The following is a 23450-nucleotide window of genomic DNA, read 5'->3' as shown; positions in this document are numbered from 1 at the left end:
AAGTATTATTAATTAATGACAGTATATTGTGACCTGGTGGACTTCCTACTTAATGGTCAAATTAGAACACGAATTATTTTAAGGGGAATCAGATTGTAGCCATATTAACCTACAGAGTATCTGCAACACTGTAGGAAGCAATTATTTTGCAAATATAATAGGCCCAGGCAGGATCTCTCAGCAAAGCGTATTTCAATAATGATTTTGCAAGACCAGGGGTTCTACCTAAAGGTAGGCACACCTAACAGGGCAAAAAGCCCCTGCTTATATCTCCCCAAAATCCCGGCTGCAATTTCCCTCCCCTGTTCCCCACTGGTTGGGTACTTCAGGGTTTACAGAGTACCCCGACGCATACAATACCCTTCCCCTTATCAATATGGATTCCTGGCATTTTGGCTACACTTCCCCCTAAATTAACTCGTAAATACAGGTATCAGTATATATTCCGGGAAGAGACTGTGTTTTACATTAAGAATTCATAGTCCGATGTCTCTCGGTCCTTCTCCCCTGCTGGGGTCAGGTGCCAGGTCCTCAGTTATGTAAAAACAACAGTTCTTCATTAAACGTTCCTTACAACACATACATACAAAACATGGGAAGGAATTAGCTTGGATTTAGTAGATACAGCAAGATGGGTGTAAATAAAATTAAAGAAAGATGTAGGTTCTATTTAGCTGATGCATAAAACTCATTCAGATAGTGATATTGGCCCAATGAAGCACACAATAATCTTTATTTGGAACACTTAAAATATTGTTTTTTAAATTTATCAGTTCTGTATTTTTTGTTTATGTAGTTATAGTTGTCTGTTTATTAAAAGTTTGGCAATATTATATTGATTACACCCTGTAGTGGCCACGTATGTGTCATGATTCACCTAAAAAAGAATTGCATTACTCCAGTCACATTGTTTTAATGAAAATAGTACGTTGCACTCTCACGTGGGTGTAGTTACACTGGTAGGGGAGGTAATTCTGTGAGTTCAGTGCATTTTTCATGAGAGAATCAGGTTATATGAATGTTTGTTTATGCCGATATACCTCTGTGCTCATTAGATGTTATGCCAAGGCTATACTTTCTAATTCAGAAATTTTCATTCATATTTTTCTCAACCCGTTCCTACCACTGCTCTCGTTGTATGCTCTTTGTATCGGATTTAGCGATTGTGTTGCTGCAGGGAAAGTCAGTTCAGCAAAGTGATCCAAGAGAGAATGAACCACCGCCCAAAACCATCAGTTAAATTCAGTGGCAGCTCTGAACCCATTCACCTGCCTGTTGCACAGCGATGGGGCTCATGTAAAGAAAAGAAGGGGAATACCCAGGCATCCTGGAGCCACTTACATCATTTTTACAGTAGCCTAAGGATACATACAATGCTAAATGACACTTGCAAAGTGTGTTTCTAGCATAGTTTGAAACTAAGCCAAAATTGAGGTTGCCATTGGTTGCTCTCCTTTCAGTCCTGCTCTGCTTCTGTCCTATCCTTTTGTCCTCCTATCTTTGTGCTCATCTTGAAACGCACCAGGGAGCTAAACCAGCTTTCATAAGGTTAGCCATCAGCTGGTTTATCTCCCCATGCCAGCTCATGGCAATGTAAACTGTCACAGACTGCACCATGTGAGAGGGGCTGCCTGAGCCACATGTATCAAGTGGTGAGATATTCCTGGAACCAGACATTTCCCTCGTAGCTCTGGTCACTCATATGCCACATGCACGACTATTTTGGATTAACACATGGGTAGCTAATGTCCCTAGTTTGTTCTGTACTGCCTGGTTTAAGTTTGCTTCCGTGTGAACATCCTGGGAATTCCACTATACACACAGAATGTAACAGCCAGTGGTCTACAGCTGGTAATTAGTACCATTTAGCAGCTGCTAAGCAGGATAATAGCCTGTTATCCTCGAAGATCTCTAATACATATCGCAATTACTTGCTTACACGGCTTCTAAACCAACTGGCATAAACTTGCTCTGCATAGTGAGAGAGTCTTGCTTCATATGGAATATAAGTCAGCAGTAATTTGATTTATGCCAATTAAGTAACGTTGGCATAGGATCAACATAAACCACGGGTGAAACAGCAGGGGCATACAGTCTATTCAGCAAAAAAAAATTGTGTTGTATGCAAATTCTTTAACTTTTACTGTTACACTAGGGAAAAGCATGAGATGACAGCCATTTCCAAATTAAGCTACTGACCACAGAATGAGTTATTTTGCTGATGTGTGTTTTAGTATTTATCATTTAATGACTATAGGATTAGAAAGTCACAAAGTCTAAAATAAATTTAACATATTTAATGAAATACTGTAAAGAGCTGAAACTTTTATGTACAATTGGGTATGTTGCTAGCAGAAAAGTTAGCCTAAAAATTACACCAGTAATTTTAAGAGCTTTCAAATTAACATGCATTTCTAAGGTGAACCCAGTAGAGTGTGAGCTTTTGTAATAACCAACTGTAGCCTGCTGATGAGGTTCTTGCTATTTTTAGTTACCTCTGTCAGGACCTCCTGGAGAACCCACACATGGGAGACAGATAAAACATGGATGCAGGATGCAATAGGTGACCTAAATGCTAAGATATTAGGTTCCTTTTTTTGGGTCTTTTTAACCTTGAAGTAAATAGCTCACATAAGCTAGTTGGGAGTGAAAGCTTTGAGAAAAGCCGTATTTAAGTTTACTGCATGATCAACTACTTTCCCCTAAGGCTAATTTTAGAGTTTTCATCTTATGGTAAGTTTTAAAAAGCTTTGTTTTTACTGTAATTTTATCTCACTAACAGAAATTCAGAATTCAGTCAGATCTGTGCTACCATTTTTTGATGACACAGCTGGTTTGGCCTGGGAAATAGCTATGCTGGCAACACCCCTGCTGTGCTATCAGCTCTGATGATAGAAGCAATAGTTTTAGCTAAGCATGTGTTATTTTGGGAAGTGGTGTTGAATCATTTTAGCAATAGCTCTGTAATATGTACAGGTCTTAGTGAGGTAAAATCACAGCTTTATAGACAGGTAAGACAGACCTTACCACAGCAGTTTTCTCCCTATGACTTGGCCAAAGCTATAGCTCTGGAAGAGTTAACTCAAAACACAGGCAAAACAAGGGATCACCACCATTGCCTAGTGACCCTGGATGTGCTCATTGCAGCAATATCTTTGGGCCCTAGAACTGAATGGCTGCTTCCAATCGTCTCTAAATTACTGTGATTTACACCGCTGTTTTTCCACATCACTTCAGATATCATCAGTGCATGTATTTGCAAGTAAATGATGTAAATTAGGGCCCATCTATTTGAAAGAGTAACTATAAAGCAGAAAGGAGTTGGAAGCTGTGAACTGAAAAAGAAAGAAAAGAAGACTTTAAGAATAAATATCCTATAAAAAAATAAAAAGAGAGAAATAGGATGTAGCTATTAGGCAATGTGACCCACTTATTGATAAATCTTGTTCCTCTGAAATGATTTCAGAGTCTAGACTGCTTTTCAATGTGAATACATGTCTTCTCAGATCCTTAAAAACAGAGATGCTTTGCCTGCCATATCACAACTTAACTCAGGCGTGTCTCGTTTAACTGCTTCCTATTGTCACTTTTGTGTAAGGACATAAGTTAATTTGTATCGCTGTGCTCGGGCACCGTAAGGACACACACTAGTGTTTTTTAGCCCATTAGATTTGTGGCCTTAATATTTTCCAGTGGAGGCACAGGCTGCATTAAATTTCGTGTGTGTAAAAATGAAATGAAAGAAGGCAAATGTGCCTGAAGAAGTTGTTTTAAATTTGGCAGTTATTAAATAATGGTAGTCCCTAAGCTTATAAATTATTCTGACTGTGTCTACAGTGACAGAAATATCTGCCCCACTGAGGGAACTGTGACCCTCCTCACGGATCTCCTTGGAATTTGACTTAGTGTCTATGTGGCCCAGAGACATAACCATTAATTTTTTTATGTGGTTTTCCAGTTCCAGGTGCATCAGATAACAGGAGGGATGTGCCGTCGACCTCCAGAGTGACAGTGCATTTGTAGGAAGCTGTCAGAGTTGCTGAATACCTGGACATGGATGTATCCTAGTTGAGGGTGCAGGGTCTGGTGGGAAAGTAGCAGAGGACTAAGCAGCAAGGAACGGACCTCTCTTGCTGTCTGTCTACCTGTGCTGCTTGAAGTTTGCTCCCACAGAGGAGTAATCAAGCGCTGCAGCTGCTTCCAAGCCTGGGGTCTGACTGATTTCTCCACAAAGAGAGCATGGGATAGAACTACTGTGTATTTTGATCTGGGCCTAAGATTAAGTTTTTACGATGAGGGTGGTGAAACACTGGTCCAGGTTGCCCAGAGAGGTGGTAGATGCCCAGTCCCTGGAGACATTCCAGGCCAGGCTGGACGGGGCTCTGAGCAACCTGATCTAGTTGCAGATGTCCCTGCTCATTGCAGGGGGTTTGGACGAGATGACCTTTGAAGGTCCTTTCCAACCCAAACTATTCTATGATTAAAGCTGGGAGAGGTGTTGTCTGGAGCTGTAGAACTACCCTTGTCAGTCTGTTTCATTGGTGGCTTGGTTTGTTTCTTTTAAAGGCAACGCTGTGTTGAATGGAGCTCGGGAATCAGCCTGACAACTCACATCACACTTTTAAATGCAGCAGAGAATCAACGGCCCAGTTGCTTTGAAGTCATGGTAATCTGACTCCTGGCTGCCTGAAAAAATTATAAACTATGTGGCCTCTGCAAGGGAGGATGGAAGCATCAGCCCTATCCTCAGCAGTGTTCTGTTCAAACAGTGGACAGTACAGCTTGAAAATGCAAGGCTGATGTTTGCAAATTCAGCCAGTATGGAAAAAGTAATTTTTCTCTCTTCTTTTCTGCCTTCTGTGAATGACATAACACTTAGATGCCCAAATGTTGTGCGTGTTTCCTTTATGGTTTGTTGTCTTTAATCTTCATGCAGCAAAGGTGGGAATTTCTTTCCAAGAGTTCCTCAGAAAATGAGAAGATGAGATTTGGACAAGTTTGGCAGATGTTGCCAGTAATTGCTGGAAATATTTCAAAGATGGAAAAAGCAGTAGGATTACAAATCAGTTGTTTGAAAAGCCCATTAAAGGCATGACTGCTCTGAATAAGTACTGTCAACCAGGTAGAGCTTGTTTTGAAGAAAGCATCAGCTATTGCACTTGTAATGATGTGGTAACAGTATTGCTATTGTGAATGTGTTTGTTAGGTAAACAAGACAATGTAAAAGAATGTTTAAATTACCAACAGTAGTACTTGGATTTTAAAATTTGATTTTAAACCAGTCATAGCAAAGGTGTAAGGTAAATATTTTTCTAAGACTGCATTACCTGAAAATTTATGACATCTTGCTTGATTTCATTTGCTGTTCTGATTAAGAACAACTTACCAGAGACTGGCATTCATCAGTTCTCAAATGCAGCTGAGTTGTAGAGCAGGTTCCTTTTAAGTATCTTTGGTACAAAATGAAAGTACATAGTGACTACTGAAGAATAAGAAGAGAATACTGAAGAGGCATGAAGGTGGCAAGAATTTTAAGTGGTGTATCTATACAAAGTTTAAGATGCCAGCATTGGACCAAAGGTCTGACTATGGAGGGAGCAAAGGGGAAAATGTCATAGAATAGTTTGGGTTGGAAGGGACCTTCAAAGGTCATCTAGTCCAACCCCCTGCAATGAGCAGGGACATCTGCAACCAGATCAGGTTGCTCAGAGCCCTGTCCAGCCTGGCCTGGAATGTCTCCAGGGATGGCGCATCTGCCACCTCTCTGGGCAACCTGGGCCAGTGTGTTACCACCCTTACTATAAAAAATTTCTTCCTCATGTCAAGCCTGAAATATGACACTTCCTTAACAGTATTACTTCTGTTGTCTAGTAGTTCAATTTTGCGATCAGTTTATGCCCAAACTGCTTTCAGCTGTTGGTGAAACTGGCGGCTACCCCATTCTCTGTATTCATACCCATTACCCAGTGTCACATTCCCAGGTTGTTGATCTAGTTGAAAACTAATCTTTGCGTTGTGCCAGCAAGAGGCAAGTGGCAGAAACATGTGGCCTGAGGCAGGAGGAGAATGGGATAATCCATTCTAGCAACAGCACAGTCTTAGCTAGGCTTCTGCATTAAGTCATGTTTCTGCACATAATGAACAAGCAAAGCCTTCCAGCTAGAGTTATTCCTGCTAAAATAAAGAGAACAAAAATAGATGTTAATGAGAAAAAAGTTTATGCTAGCTGGCTGCTACTCCCCAGAGGAACGACTAGTAGCAACATATAGTGGTATTCTATATCCAGCACAGCAGATGGCCAGCATTTAAGTTTTGCATATGTTAGGCACTTTTTCTCTTTTCTGTTACTACTGAAACTGGGTTTGCTGTGAATGCAACATTGCCCAGCTCCTAAGGTTGCATTATCATCGGTAGCTGATCACTGGTGAGTTAACTGTTAGACCTGCGCCCTCTGAATTAATCTTCAAGGCTCTGCTGTCACTTCGGATCTGTCCTCCTTTTGTCTGCAGCATATAAGCTCATAGATAGTTCTACATGTCAGAGTACCTAGATGTTATTCAACACAGCACAGCATTAAGTACTGGTTATTGTTGTATATATATCAAGGTTCTTAACACATTACACAGCAGTTTTGCAAACCTAAACGAAACTCAGAATTGTTAGGTAATTGTCCTCCTGTCATTAGCCAGTTGCTATAACACTTAAAAATTCAAAACAAAGCTTCAAGCAAGCCAAGCCAAGCCCAGATGAAGTAAGCCTTACAGCCCTATTCCATGTGCGAAATTAGTACAAGACCTGTGGCTGGTAACTGGGTTATAAGGCTACATAATAACTCGTAATCTAGTCAATACAGCCAATGGAGTGTGGAAAGGTGTTCAGCTCACAGGAATAATTTAGTTAAAATTGTAACATCAGGCGTATGTAAAAAGCTACCTTGATTTTTATCTTTCTTTGCTGCTGAGACTTTACAACTTCAGTGCTTTCCTAAACACTTTTATTAGATATGAAATTAGGTGTGAAATTCTGCTCTAGGTAGTTGATAATTTTGTGTGTCAGATCTAAAAGACATAGAGATGGACCTGTTCAGACACACAAAGGATGGGCTTGAGGGTTTACTGAAAATTTTGCTCTCAGGTTTTTCTCAAGAGATATCAGTTTCCTGTCTTAAAGCCTGTTTTCAGACTCCTCATCTTATCTGAAGACTTCTCTTCCACGAAAGATTACAAATAAAAAAATTTTAAAACAAAGTCTTGTAAACACTTTCTTAAAAATTACATTAATTAAGAGATATATAACATTTCTAGAATATAGTTTTCTGTGACTTTCTGGCCTCATTAGGATGATTCATCCCAAATTACTAGCAGTAACTAGAGTAGTTCTATTAAAAGGAAAAAAGGAACATAAGATGAAGATTTTCCTACTGACTAGTAAAGTCTTACCTGAATGACCTAAGTGAATTGCATAGTAGGGACAGGAAATGTATTTATTTATTTAGCCGGGGAGGGCGATGAATTCAAGGAAAGAGAAATGTTTTTTACTTGCTTTTATATGCAGAGGAATGCAGCACATAAACCTGATTCAGATCAAAGACTCTTGCCCAGTCTTTGTGACATGAATTTCCAGAAGAACTGATTAAGCCACATGCAATAATGAGAAAAAATAAACCAGATAAAGAAAAGAACTATTGAACTATTATCCACTTACCCTATTTTGTATGTGACTCGGTCATTTGTTTATGGTCATAATTATTTAATATTCTACTTTAAGATCACAGTTTTCATATTAATCCTGTGCTGTAATCTTCGTCTGTGTTTCTGCTGGCGGGGTGTTGGGGGGTAAGCAAAGCAAAGACATTCATTCTTATGAATTTCAGTCTTAGATCAAGAAATAGTCTGTCATCTATTGGTTTCATCAGCAAGGTGTTGCTAAATTGATCTGGAAAGGCATTGCTTCCTTTTGTATAACTTCTCTATGAGAACCAAGATTTTTGGGGTATGACGGAAGGAAGAGATTCAATAAATTGTCCATATGTTCTGTACCCAAGTAGCCACAGGCTCTTTCTGTCACTCGGTCATTTTAGGCTCCAGATGAAATTATTGTGGAATGTTTTTAGAAATGCAGTTTCCCAACCCTCTGACCTTCCTCTCTGTCCTTCTTCTGCCAAATCAAGGGATCTTTATCCTCTGTCTTTGAATAGAAGGATCTACCTAAAAGCCAGTTCTAGTGATCTCAAAACTCTTAATGATGGAGTTCATCTCGATGACCCAACAAGAAACTCTGCATTTTATTTTTGCTGGGGTTATTTTGTGCCATTGGAGTTCATTCCCAGATGCAGAAGTAGCCACAGGTAAATGTTCTGTAAGTCCTTTTGTGAATGGGGGAAGGGAACAGACCCTTCTGATTGACTCCTTAATTGGCTTATCCCATCTTGTAGAAACACAGACTGAGGATGTTATTTCATTATCGGCCTTAGTCAATGTAAGACTTCTGCCACCAAAATGCAGCGTTATTCTTCTGTGTCCACATGACATGTGTATTGGTGTCCTCTGTGCTGCTCCTTATGGAGCTGTGCAGCCAGCTACACTCATGGGCCCAAAAACTAACCCTGCCAGGAGAAAGAAAAAAGAAACAACTAAACCAACAACTTCCTGGTCCAGTTGAATGTGCAGCTGGGTAGGTGGGGAGAGCTGGCACAAGGGAAGAGAGGGCCATGCAGTGGACAACATGCCCTCCTTCTTTTGACAGCAGTGCAGTCCGTGAGAATGCACCATGAAGACAGCACTTTTGAAGGGTTATATACTCTCATCAATGTCATCTAAAGCCTCCTTGAGAACAGAATTATGGCAGCTTAATAATTTCTGCAAATTACACTTTAAAGGACTATCTGCCTTAATTCCCATATTTGCAAATAAGACCGTCAATGCAGGTGGAACCAAGCCATAGTTTGCATTTTTTTACCTACACACGGATTCCATAAGAAAGAATGCTACGTAAAAGCACTATATTAAGTGGCTGAGAAACTGAAATGGGTGGAATCTTTTTCTTTTTCTTTTTCTTCTTTTTCTTTTTCTTCTTTTTCTTTTTCTTCTTTTTCTTTTTCTTCTTTTTCTTTTTCTTCTTTTTCTTTTTCTTCTTTTTCTTTTTCTTCTTTTTCTTTTTCTTCTTTTTCTTTTTCTTCTTTTTCTTTTTCTTCTTTTTCTTTTTCTTTTTCTTTTTCTTTTTCTTTTTCTTTTTCTTCTTTTTCTTTTTCTTTTTCTTTTTCTTTTTCTTTTTCTTTTTCTTTTTCTTTTTCTTTTTCTTTTTCTTTTTCTTTTTCTTTTTCTTTTTCTTTTTCTTTTTCTTTTTCTTTTTCTTTTTCTTTTCCTTTTCCTTTTCCTTTTCCTTTTCCTTTTCCTTTTCCTTTTTCTTTCTCCCCCTGAAAATCAGGGATGGAGGACAGGGAACAACTTGTAGTATAAATTTGTTCCGGTGAAATCCTGATGGGATTGGCAGAATTCAGTTACTTTCGGAGCCTTAAGAAATCTTCTGTGATCCAGAATTCGTATTTTCTGGTCTGCTAAAGAAATGGCATAACATAAAAACACTGAAATATTAACTCTTGAGAAGGATGTAGTTGCACACGTATTTAAGCATGGAGGATTTACAAGAAGGTATTTACTCACTAAAGCCTGAGGTATAGGAAGCGTCTCCATATGCGGTCAACAATTTATGAATTGAGAGGAGGAAGGAACTTAACTTTGAACCTTTATTTTGAATGCTCACTGTCTGGATGAGGACGATTGTGTACTTGAGTATTGGATTTGTAGATCTGAGAACAGAAAGAAATACTTTGGGTTTTGTCATTAATCCATTTTTCTCAAGGTTATGAAAATTTGTAAATATTTCTCTTCCCTCCCACTCTGGTTCAGTGCTTTTCATCTTGCTTGGCAGTTGTGTCCAGTTGATTTATTCCATGTTACTTAATGTTCCACTTCTACTTTTGGTGGTCATGCTGGGGACAACAGTAACTCTTAACTTTCAAAGGGTCATTTGCTAGAACATAAAAGTCTTTTACAGTTATAGATATTAAATGACGCAAAACCTTTGGTGAGGTGAAATAGATACCATTAACCTATTCACAGAGTATGAATTTATACAATGGTTTGGATTGATGTTTGATTTTCAAAGTTTAAAAAAGAGCAAAAGATTAAATGGATTTGTATAACTATTACAAATATTTGTCTAATATATCAATGTGTTTACTATGTGTGAAGTATTTAGTAACAATAACACCCAGTCTTTCAGTTTAATTTTACAGGCTTGCAACCATTTAGCCAAATTTTCTTTCTTAGGCTGAATTTTTCTAGAGCACCTCGTCAAAAATAATTCAACACACAGAAAACATTGCCTGTGTATATTGACAATATTTGAAAAGAAAACTGACTCCTTTCAAATAGGTTAACTGAATACTCGAATGCTGTAAGAAGTTTAAATGTACAGTGAAATTGGAGTTGCAAGATATTCTAGGGAGAAAGAAAACCAAAAAAATGCATGGGTAAGGAGATGATGTGCATGAGTCTCTTGACAAATTCACAGAAGTTGGAAGAGCCTTGAGACAAATTTATGGCCTTCCTGTAGGACAGACACTGCACTGGAACAGATTTTGAGATACTCAGAACTTAACATTTCTTTACAGACCTTTGCACAGCTCCATCCAGGAATCTTAACTAGGAATTAAAACCAGGAACTTCCAGATGATGGAGGAAGAACCAGCTGTGTTCCCACACAGGAAACATTATTGGCAGTTATTCCCCTGGAAGGAGGCCTTTTAAAAGGGTTCTTCATACCAATTTAGTGAAGAGAGGGTTACGATGCCAGTGTGGAGTCCCCTGATAATATCTGGCATTGTTACTGTGCAGTTCTGTTCCAGAAATGAACACTGGTAGCATGAGTTAGTCAATGCTTTGATTCCAAGTGAAAAGGTTATAAAGGCAATAAAGACCATGGGGAAAATGTGCTGAATTTCCACACTTGAGTGAGCACCAATATGAAGGGTTGTTGTTTTGCTTGCGTTTATTAGCCTGTTTTCGTTTCAAAGGGGTTTGATACATGTAACTGGTAGTGGAGTTTGACTCCAAATATCATTTTAAGAATTATGCTGCATCAGTGACCTGACAATGCACTGGAAAGGTTAAATTGAGTGCAGACTGTTCAGCTTTGGTATAATGATTAATTTCAAGTGATATAACTTATGATCACTAGTTTCAATTATTTACTGGAAAAGCCAACAAATCTCATGGGAACTCTGCAAAGTAAAATAAAACCAGTTGACTGTGATTTTGCTCCCAAATGTGCTAATCAGGTGATTGTGACCTTCAGACAGGGTCTCTCCTCCAGCTGTCCCCTCCCCTCTCCTATGGACAGAACTGACATGCTCATCTGTCTGCTTGAGAAGTCCTTGATACTGTTCGTATTTAACATCATTATCAAAGGTCCTTTGCTTCCAGGCTTAGCCATTAAAATAGATGAGATGGGAAATGCTGATGTGGTGGTTTTGCAAATGTTATCTGAGAGGTTTGCGTATATTATTGAATCTCTTAATGAAGATGACGAAGAATCAGCCTATTAACGGCTCAGAATTAGGTGTATTGCTGCATTAATTCTTGTTCCTCCTTTCTTTGATATTTCAGTGCTACGGCTATTGAAGGATGGTGCCGACCCTCATACGCTGGTTTCCTCAGGAGGCTCCTTGCTCCATCTGGTAAGAGTGATTGAAGATTAGTGTTAGTGACTGTGGATAAATATGGTGGGATACTGAGTAGCAGATTGGGCATAATAACAAAAAGAAAGGCTTAGCCATAATTTTTTATCTACACTGCCCTTCACAGTGATTATGATTGCATCCAGCTATGTGTGTGAAATAAATGGTCATTTTCAAATTGCTTACGAAAGAATGGATCATGTCATAGAACTGGTAACTAAAAGAGTAGAACTGTTTTATTTATAAATTATCCATGCAGTAGGAAAGAACAAAGGAAATATCGCTATATTCCAAAGATAGAATTATATGATTCAGAGATTCACAGACCCTGTGTGAAAAACGCCATGATGTAACACTTTTCTTTTGGCTTTGTGCATATTTTCGTGCACCAATTTCGTACCTGTGGATATTTATCTGCATTTAGTTTATCATTATTTGCATAGAAATTTAGATTAAGTATCTGAAAGATAGAAGGAAAAGAGTTTGTATACTATGACCAAAAGAGAAACAAGATCTAAGAGCATTTGGAGGAAAGAGTGACAGGCAGACAGAAAGGAAATACTGCAGGGGTAAAATTTTGGCTTTGCTGAAGCCAATGGCAAAACTTATCATAAATTCCTAAGTCTTATGATCCTTTATTTTGGTCTGTGATGCTTCAATTGCAGACAGGCTTTCTATTTGATGTGAAACTATTTTAAGATATTTGGATCCAATTTTGTTGCTGTTAAAATAAATGTGACTTAACATATAAAAGGGCGTAACGGATCTAGTGAAAAGTCTGCTGACAGAGTGTTTCATTTTAGAATAGTTGGGTTGAGTTTCTCATAATATGTACACAAAATAGAAGAATTTCTTGACCAATAAAAGAATCCCTTAATATTACTGGACTTCAACATGCCTACGACCAGGCTCTTGCAAGGTGTAGCATTTGCCTTGTGGAATTAATCTGTTTTTCATCTTCTATGGCCATGCTGCTTACCAAGGGCTTTGGGAAATAGAGACCTAAGTAAGGGGGGGGTGCAGTAATGATCTGGAACAGAGAAAATTTGAGTTCTCTTTTCTCTCCTCCAAATATTTGCTTGCTGCAAAGGTGCTCACACACTCTTTAAAAATGCAACCCATGCGAGATGTTATCTTCGGGATTTCCCAAATTGAGGCATCCCAAATCTTATCCTGCACTGAAAGCCCTAGGAGACAATCTGTATCTTCAGTGTGACTGATGTGACATCTGTCTCCCTGCCATTTTAAAACAGAAGAAAGAAGATTCATCTTTAGGGATTTTAGGCTGCTCTATCTAGTTCAGCTGATGCCCACTTTTTAACTGCAGATATGTGTACATTCGGGTGTGCATATATGCAAATGCTGTTAGTTGTGGTGTGATAATCATGCACTGATGCCTGTGCACTGATTCGAAATGACAATAATGAACAGAAAGAAAACTTCATCTTTACTGTAGATTTCAGCAGATTTCAGCAGATTTCATACAGTGCTTTTTCACAAGGAATGAGGGGTTCTGTGAATCATGTAAATGAAACTTGTAGTCTCCACAAAACTATTTTTATAGATTCATCAGCTGTTGTCCCCTACAAACACGTTAGTTTAACTACAGTGTGTCATCTGCTCAATCTAAATGTTAAATGGAGCAAAAATTGTATGTAATAAATTCAGTTGTACACTGAGTAAAACACCATCTCTCATCTGCTCTTCTTTCTTCTAGTGTGCCCGCTACGATAATGCATTTGCTGCAGAAATTCTAATTGACAGAGGAGTAAATGTAAATCATCAAGATGAGGATTTTTGGACATCAATGCATGTAGCCTGTGCCTGTGATAATCCTGATATTGTCCTGCTACTACTATTAGTAAGTAAAGCAATCCAATGCATGTGTGCTTGAAAAGGAAATAGAATAGGGTCTGAAACTGCTGTAGGAATGCAATATATTACTACTAATCATATCAGTGAAAGCATATATTGCATGTGTTTCCTTCTTAACTTTGTTTTGGTGCTCAAGTTTTTTAGAATGCATATAATGAAGCATTTTTAGGCCTTCAATGAGAATACCGTATAAGCACCAATGTCAAGTCTCTCCTATCTCTTCCCTGTGGTCAGGATCTTATAACTGATAAGCACTCAGTTCCAAATGTAATATTTGGATAATTTATTTTCTCCTTGTCACTTTCTATTAAGGGTTGAGTTCACAGACAATCTTATCAAAAACTCCTTTTAAAAACCACGTATTCACTCAATTACACTCATTCATAAAGAAGTGTTTGTGGACATTGTCAAAATGAGGCAAATTTAATATTTATCTATACAACTTTAGCTTTTTGAAGCAGAGTTTACCCAATGTAGTAATAGTGTAGAGAACATCTTTGTTCATGTGCTTCCATTCCTAGGATCACAGCCTCTAGTTTCACACCAAGATGTTGAAGCAGCTCTTTTCCCAGTTCATTTTATACCACTCTTTAAAACAGTAGTGCCGAAGCAGTTTACAGTCTGACTTATGGTTTTCCAGTCTGTTTGTGTAATTTTAAAATGTGTATGTTTTTAATAGGTCATTGCAAGTAGGTCAACATTTCTTAGTGTACTTATAATGGCATTTCAATGTTACAGGTAAAATGAAGGAAGAAATATTTTTAAAGATTGTATACTTGATAACTTCCATTAAATGACTTTGGGAGATTGTCTAGTCCAATCCCCCCTGCTCAGACATGAGCCAGCTACAGCAACTTGCCCAGGACCATATCTCCAAGGATGGAAAGTCTACCACCTTGCTGGGCAACCTGCACAGAAAAAGTTATTGTTAGGTTTAAACAGAATTTTCTGTGTTGCAGTTTGTGCCTATTTTCTTTTTTCCTTTCACTGAGCATGACCGAGAAGGGTCTGGCTCCATCTTCTTTGCTCCCCTCGTCAGGTGTTTACACACTTTGGTAAGACCCGCCTGAGCCTTCTCAAGACTGAAGAATGCCAACTCCCTCAACCTCTCATTGTAAAACAGATGCTCCAGTCCCTTCATCATCTTTGTAGCCCCTTTGCAGCACTCACTCCAGTATGTCCATGTCTCTCTGTTACTGAGGGAGGACTGCAACTGGTACCTCACCAGTGGTGGGCTCTCAGCAGTGCCTAGGCCTGCTGGCAATGCAGTCCAAGAAATCTATGGCCCTCTTTGCTATGATGGCACGTTGTTGGCTCATGTTCAACTTGTCCACCGTGTCCTAGTCCCAGAAATATTTTGTGTGGGAAGCTGTCTAGCTGGATAGTAAGAAATAATGAGGAAAAGAGTATAGTCTATGTTTCATCCTTCAAAATAGTTAGCTGCCTGAGATAATCTCGTAGGGAAATATCTGTCTCTGCTTGAAGGTAATAGCTAGGAACCCTGTTCAGGATCTGTATACCTACACTAAGTCAGGGATGGGAAGGGGGGCTTTAAACTAGTATGATACAGATTAGAGCCCTCTTAGGCTTTTGAGGACTTGAGTCCAAATGTCTCCTCTTCTAGAGAAAAATCAGATCAATGTCTGTCTTCTCCCAGAAGAGTATTTCATTTGAATGTTAGATAGATGTCCTTTGGTGTGACTTTAGCATGTGCCATCTAGATTCCTTCCAGACAATTCCCCAACATGGTTTTGAAGCTCGAAACAGTTTATATCCAGCTATCACACTGTAGAGGCTAGGATTAAACTGGATTAGACAAGGTCTCTTCCATGCTAGCTGGCTTCAATGCCTAGAGTTTTCCTGGGTCCGTTTGATTTAATAGTAGAGATACAGCTTTTGTCATCCTTGGAATGTTCTTTTCTCAGCTTTTCTATTACAACTACAATTGTTCAGTAAATGTACAATGCAATGTGTATAAATCTGGATTTCTCAGTGCTTAAAATAATATTGCTTACCTAACCACAATTATCAGATAAGTTTGGTAGGACTATCCCATTCTAAACATTGTCACTACTCTTGGCAAGTAAAGGATAAGGTTTTCAAAAGGTGATATTTTATCTCTTGTTTTAGCTCGATCTGTTCAATGTATATATTTTTGAAGCCTGTGTATCCTTTGGATTCTGTGTGTACTTCTAAACTGATAAACAATTAGAACAGAGAAGCTCATCTATAAAAACTCCTGTATTGTGGGAAAGTCTTGTAATGTGGGGAATTTTCACAAATACTGAATACCGTAGTGCTGTTGACATTAATAAGAACAGCTTAGGTTATACAGGGCACTTCTAAAATTTCCACTGCCTGTTTTTGTAAGAAACCCAATCTAATAAAACCTCATCAAATATTTCTACTCAGAGTTATATTCAAAATTATTTTTCAGCCCCCAGCATTTGAATGTTGTTTGATTTAGTCCCTGTTTATTACAAGCTGTCTTCTTCTGCAGGTTCTAAGTAACTTCTGATAGATTGCAATAACTAGATCATCTGACATATTAAAGTTTCAGTAATTAGGGGTACATCCATATAGATTTTTGCAGGTAGTGTTTGAATTGTTTATATTATTTGCAATGCCCACATTCTAGGCAGTCAGCACTTTTTAAGGCAGAATTTCCCTCACTATGTCAATTAGAACTTTATGCTCTCCCTTCTGGAGTGGCAATAATAAATATTGTGGCAGAGAAAGGAAAATATTCTTAGGTAAGCAATAGTTTTTGAACCATGACATTAATGCTGTCTTTAATAACATTTGACAAAGTGAAGATGGAAATTGAGGTTGGAGGGAAGTATTTTTCACAACTCCGAACTGTCTTTGTGTGAGCATTTGATACTAGGAATTACTTTGCCTTGAGGTTAGATTGTTTCATGGGCCATGTCTAATGTGTAGCGTGAGCCTGGATAATGCTAATATGAGCTACAGACAGCTTCTATTATGCCACAATTTTTAGTTGGAAGAGAAAATAACACTTCATGTACTGTCATGACTTACTTTTAGATATGTATTTCTTCTGGATTACTTGACAACATAGACAAGGCCATATTATCTGTTTTAAAGACATGAGCTAAAAGGTAACTAACATCCTTTACTTTAGACATCTGCGAACTCTGATTCCTGGAAAACTGTCATAGAGGCCAATGGAAATTTCCTTGAGTGGGGACTTCAAAATGTTTCCTGAAGGAAAAACAGACAAAAAGGAATGTAGGGTATATGTCGATCCCAGAAGTCTATTAATGAAGACTTAATTAAGCATGCTCACTTTCTGATTTTATCCCGCTTTTGGTGGTCTTCATGTTTTGCTGGCTCAGACATGATAGTGACTTGTCATTCATCAACTTGGCTGTGGTAACTCGCCCTTTCTGTGCTCTGGTAGGTAGCGAAGACAAGAGTGAAGCTCGTTAGCTGAAATGTCTTTCACGGAGAGCCAGGAGTGCATGTAGCTGTTTGAAATATGACAATCTGCTACGGTGTCCTGTTGGAAGACTATTGGAATTGTAGGCAGTGTTTTTGGAATACACGCAGAAGGAAATTATTGAAGCTATTTATTTCCATCCCAACATTTTACCTCAAGTGGTATAGCTTTTCAGGGAACATATTTATGTCTTCTCCATTTTGTAACTGTCATGAGGCGGGGCAGGGGGAGTAGCATTTGCCAATACAGCCAAGAAATATAACCCATGTCTGCTAAATAGTCAGACAATGGTGAATTTGCCCCCAAGGCAGCTGCTAACATATGAGAAAGAGTAGAGATCAAAGGTAATCAGTAGAGGTCTGGTTGCCGTACATGTAAATCAAGTGGTAAAGGTCAGATTCATCAATTGTGTCTTGACTGCATCAGTGTTGGGTGTTTTTCTCCTGGGATACGAGACTCTTTCTATGGACGTTGTATGACGGAGATTCCTGTAGCAGGTTGAGGAGGGTGCTGAAGTGCCTTTCATTTAAGAACAAGGATATGTAGGCTTATACACATTTGTGCGCACATGAAATCTCCCAAGGAGTATGAAAAGCAACCAGATTTATTGGAAGTATCTGCTCTGTCTTGCCTCGCTGCCTCTTGAAGGCTCAGGATGGGAAATGCTGGCAGCAGTTCTGTCCAGTTGGGGTTTGTTCCTGTTCTATCATCTCTGGGCACATTGAGGCATTGTATTTTGACTGACTTAAGGCTGAGAGCAGCAGAGAAAAAGCAAGCAGGTGAAAATGCATTTTTATAGTGTAATCCACTTTATTTTAGCATCATCAGGAGGCACCTTTCAGTAGGCAACATGAATGTAATGTTTTCACCATCTGTAATGGAGATCTTGGCAAATGAAACTAGGGAGGTAGAGTATTCTATTGTTTGTACAGCAGTTTGCACAGTGGAGATTTATTCTTCCATTGACCCAAAGGCATTACTGTAATAAACTTAGCAGTAAATTTACTGCAATGACAGAGAGCAGTACTACATCCCCAGGAATTTTTACATATAGATTAAAAAACTGGGGAGTAGAAAGACATTCTTAATATATTCTTTTTTACTGACCTTACTAGGAAAAGCGAATGTAACTATTGTCTGCCAACCAATTAAATGTGTTTCATCATGTGCTTTTTGGAACCTGGAACTGAAGCACAAAACGCAATTCTGGCATAGGATACCAAGTACAAGTGCTAAAAAAAATGACACTGAATATTTTTTTCTCTATCCTTTTTTTAAGAACTTAGGAAAATCTGTGCTCAGCAGTGTGCAAAAAGGGGTTCTGCTCAAATAATTTTTTGGCTTTACAGTAGCTGAGCAGTGTTAGAGTGTTTGAACAGTATGATACTGTCCACTGTATGTGTAATCCAGATTTGCTAATCCACCTCTCCATAATTCTTTATGCCATGAAAATAAACCATATGACATGACATTAATGGTACATTAAAAATCAAGTAGGAGGACTACAGAGAATAACAGAGACTTGCGGTAAGACTGAAATATTATTTGTCTTTTGAAGAGAAAACCTTAATATATTATTACTTAATAGTTCATCGGTTCTGGCATAATTTTTACAGAAATGATAATGACACAGTATAGACCTCTATTTCATATAGAGAGATTTGGGGGAAAAAAAAAAGTTTAGTATACGATTTGGTTTTGTGTAACATTGACAGGCCATCTCTGAAGTTTTTTGTGATTTTAGAGTTACTTTTAAAAGTGTTGGACCCAACTAATTCACTTAAATTAATGGGAGTCAACTTTGTTGGACTGAAATTCAAAACAATATTACATTCATGCTGTATTTTTTTAGCTAGGTTGACAGGATGTAATTTCAGAGAGGATTAAGTATCTTCAGGGTGACTTTCTCACTGAGAGCTAGACTGTACTTAGAACAATATTTGGTAGAAGAAAGTGAAAAAGTACCAAGAAATGCTGCATAAACATTTTAGCCAAAATGAAATGTTCATGCTGGTAAAATGTGGAAAGAGCGATCAAGCCCAGTGCTGCAGTTCCAGCTTGGGGCTTGAATTTTATTTTTTGCTTATAAACCATGTAGCTTTCTCTTATCTTTATCAACTGTGCCTGTTCCTGCTCTGTCTTCTCATAGCCTGGCAGTTGCTCAAAGTGAAGGTCTGTGACGTACTCCGTGAAGTCCTTGTGATCATTAGGATATCTGTGGTATCTAGAAACTTCTGTCTTCCTTTGTCCTTATTTTCTTGGGCTCTCAGATTGTTGCCAGAGATATTGAGAAGGATTTTGGTGCAAAAATGGTGTTCCCAGGAGGTTCTGGGTCTTCTAGGCTACCACAACAAAAACAAATAACAGAGTATGTGGACTGTAGAGCTTACTAGAGAAGAGATGGGATGAAAGGTGGATTTCACAGTCTATCTCATTACAAGGAGCCAAGATACTAGAAAACTAATGTTTAAGGCCCTGTAAGGATAGATAGTGGTTTCTGCTTCCTTAGCTTGTGCTTGAGGTATCCTATGCCTCACAGGCCATGTGTTGGAGAATCTGGTGAAGTTGTATATTAGACATGTGGATGGAGGCAGTTTTTGTCACACTGCAAACTGAGTGCTAAGCAAAAATCTCATTTATGTGGAAGAAGTACAGCTATGTCTGTATTCTTGTCGACACCAAAGGTATATGAGGTTGTCTTGACACGGCAGAGATTCTCTATACTTGCCTATTTGTCCTCGTCTTAGTGTGATAAGAAATAATTTAAATTTGCAAGTTCTAAATTGTTGGTTTTATTTCTAAATCCTCTCACTCATCGGAGTACTGAAGAGTTATTTGGATTTTTAGTGCAAATCAAGCAATCAGTAGAATTAAGCTATTATGGAAATTTAGCTTTCTCCGTATTGAAACAATGATTCTACAAAAAGGTCATTACATGCTGCATAATGGAAAGAATACAGAACAAACTGCAGAGAATATGCCATTAAACATAATATGATTATGCAAGTTCATACTCAGCCATCTGAACAATTCCGCTCTCTCACAAAACACAGGGTCAAGTAAATGCCATGTAGCCTTTCATAGCTCTCATCCAGAAGCCCAGCACCTTAAGTGAAGTGCTGGGCTTTTGGGGTGGCAGGACATCATCCTCTGATTTTTTTTTACTGAGTATGCTTGAATGTCATCTATCCAAGCACCATGAACTTCCTTGATGCTCTTCAGCTTGTGAAGCCTGGTGGGATTATATTTTTGCACAGGGCTTTTGGAAACACTTATTTAAAAGCCTTCCACATGCAGTGCTGCATTTTGGCTGACAGGATAAAACCTGAATGCATTCAGTTAGTCAGATTTGAATCCAGTACTAGTATTAGTTGAATGTTTTAAATTTGACTGCTTCTTCGCTTATGGAACTTATTAGTTATTTCAACGTTTCCTGGTTTAGCCCCAACTTCTTCTGATAAACTCTTTTATATTTTCTATAAAATACCTACTTTTAATTTTAATGTAAAATCCCTTTTCCAAAATCTGATATAGTTTTACTGGAAAAAACTTTATATGAACAGATTTACCGGTAGGAGTAGAAAGGAGGTCTTATGGAGCTGTAACTCCCTTTTCCCCTTCCCCATACACTCGGTATGGCACGTATCTGAAGTCATGTAAATCAGAGAGCAGTTGCATAGTTATTTTGCCCTTGTTCTTTGCAGCTGCATCAGACTGTTTTAGCAAGCAAAGATGAAAGATCAAGATGTCATTAGCTTTAGAATTTAATAAAAGATCTTTATCTTTCAGAGTTTTGGAAGAAATTAAAGCAGAATAAACAATTTCTTCCTCAAAGAAAGTAATTCTGTGCTCCCACTCAATCTTGCTCAATATGATTTTCTCCTTTGAGACCGTAAAAGAGGAAGCAGTAAAGGGCAGTTAGGGGTCAGGAGGGGACAGTGGATAACAGTGTAAAGTATAAAGGGACATGTGGCCTAAAAGTAAAATGATTCTTCTCACTTTATAGAGAGAGTTATCAATATCTAGTAGTTTTAAGAAACTTTAAATAGAAGTCTTTTATATGGCAGCTGTGAGTTTCTATTTGAATATGTCTTCTTCACCTGCAGTTTGCAGAGGCGGCTGGATGTGCAGTGAGTGCAGGAGGGACCTTCCAGAGAGTGTGTCCTACTGGTTTATAGCCTTTCATCATTGCTGACTGAGCTAGGATAGAACTAATCTAGGTGAAGGTTCTTAATGAGTTGCTGAACACCAGATGGCAACACTCGGGGGAAACTACAGAAATATTAGTCTTTCTACTTTAAGACTGGGAAAAAAGGATGAAGCTAGCCTAGTGGTGCAGCACTAAAGGTGGTCCAAGGAGAGATAAGAACAGGAACCTAACTGCATATAGCAGCTTTGGAAAGCATTTTGCCTTTGAGTGCTATCATGAGGGTAATGAGATAGCCTAGTAAAGAAATGAGGATAACATAAAGAGAAAAGAAAAAGCATCAAAAGCTTCCATTGACAGAAGAGATAACCAGTGAAACAGAATTTGCATTTCACAGTACAAAGAATGCTAAATCATGGGATGAATCGGAGCCTTTTTACACATGAAGTAGCCACAGAAAGTAAAACCTATCTTCATACATAAGAAAGTGATTTTGCTGAAGGGTCTGTAAATGCTTATTGGATGCCTAGAAATCACCGAGAACTCTGTGGACAACAGTGGGAGAATTGAATCTTTCTGGCCAAGACCTCACAAAGAAAAGGACTGCTTTCTAGTAGAAACATCATGAATGGTAGAAACTGGCTAACAGTAACACTACTCAATGCTAGTTTCAGATGGTACAGCATATAGCATATTTACAAGAAGAGGACAGAACTTAGAAGATTTATCTTATTAAAGAAGGGGAAAGAGGATGTGAACAATAAGCAAGAGATTTAGTTGCCAGTAAAAATTAGAGGTTGTTAACCTGGACTGTGAGTTGGGTGCCTGGCTGTTCTTTAATATATTTCACAGATGGGAATAAGGAATGATTCTAAGAGGAGATGTGATTTTAAACAACAAAACCAAAAAATCTACATGCACACACACCCCACATCCAGGTGATGGCAGAAAGTACCTGGATTTTGATTTTGGAAAACATTTGGGGTTGGGAGGAGACTTACACACCAGTGCTAGCAGTCAACATTGCTATGTATTTGATGTCCTTAGCATCCGAGTGTTTCCAGAAAATAAAAATTCCTAGAGGTAAAAGAGAGTTAGACCTGGTGGGAAAAATAGCACCCCAATTTTGGGCTGGAGCACATCAGGACAACTATGCCAAGAGATGGGCTACATGAACAAAGATGGAAAATTTTGGATCAGCTTTACTGTAATTCTCTTGATCCTCAGCAAAAGAGGATGAAGGAATGACAAGATAATGAAAATCAACATCTGGCTTTTGATCTTCAGTAAACATAGTTTTGTGCTATGAAGGAGATAGTCTGGGAGTGTTCCACCACTGGGGGATATTTGTAGTGGGTGAGATTCATTGTTTATGCCAGGTGGCCCCTGCTTGAATCAGTGACACAATTACCTTGTGAGTCCCTCTTATGGACTGTCTAGGGAGTATGAGGAGAACTGTTAGCTAAATGAGAGACATGAAAAGCTGCCTTGTAGTCAAGCACTTGGTAGCAAAAAGACAACAGCCTAGCTGTGAAGACAGAAAGTATGGGAGTACTGGGGTTTCTTTAGGATTGGTCTCACAATGCTATTTTATTTAGTTTTCAGTGATAACTTTGGGATGAAAAATAAGAGTATGGTAGTGAAATATGCTGATGACAAGGCTTGGCAATTTAGCTGAGGATTAGAATGTCATGCAGAAAGGACAGGGTATCTTTCAGGATTTTAGTAATAAAAATGGGTTGAAATTTAAGTGTACACATTTATGTTATGAGTAACAGGCATTTCTGTGATATGCTCAGGAATAATCAGAAATAAGGAAAAAGACCTGGGAGCTTTAGTCAAGCATATAATCATATGCTACAAATATGTAGCTGCCAATAGGGGAAAGAGATTCTTGGATTTATCAGAATGAAGATGTTACCAGCAGAAAGGGAGAAGTGTTTGTGCCACACTACAAGGAATGACAGCCTGCAGGTAACTATATACAGCCATTTTCAAGAATGGTAAATTGTACCAAGGAAAACTGAGAAGATAAACAGGGGAATAGAAAGCCTAAAAATAATATGTTTCACTTAAAACAAACAAACACAAACCCAAAACCAGGGAGGTTGTAAAAATTCATGTAAATAAATCAGGGTAGAGGAGGAGGTAAAAAGAGCTACTGAAGTTTGAAGCTACTACTGGCATGAAAGCAAATGATTATAAAATGTCCAGGAAAAAACTTA

At 38.4% G+C, this 23450-nt stretch overlaps 1 protein-coding gene across 2 annotated transcripts in view; it reads left to right on the top strand.

The window, feature by feature from the left end:
- The window catches only part of MYO16 (myosin XVI), a 297728-nt gene that overhangs the window by 36192 nt on the left and 238086 nt on the right, over positions 1-23450 (top strand). The window contains exons 3-4 of one of the 2 annotated variants that reach the window (XM_065626752.1): positions 11670-11740; positions 13458-13514. In XM_065626752.1, coding sequence (XP_065482824.1) covers positions 11670-11740; positions 13458-13514 — 128 coding nt within the window. Of the gene's footprint in view, positions 1-11669; positions 11741-13457; positions 13602-23450 lie in introns of both variants that reach the window. The other variant, XM_065626751.1, reaches the window with a different exon arrangement.

Source organism: Caloenas nicobarica, chromosome 1, assembly GCF_036013445.1.
Source record: "Caloenas nicobarica isolate bCalNic1 chromosome 1, bCalNic1.hap1, whole genome shotgun sequence".
Classification (NCBI taxonomy): domain Eukaryota; kingdom Metazoa; phylum Chordata; class Aves; order Columbiformes; family Columbidae; genus Caloenas; species Caloenas nicobarica.
The sequence above is the reverse complement of the archived record's forward strand: the minus strand, read 5'-3'. Positions and strand labels throughout refer to the sequence as shown.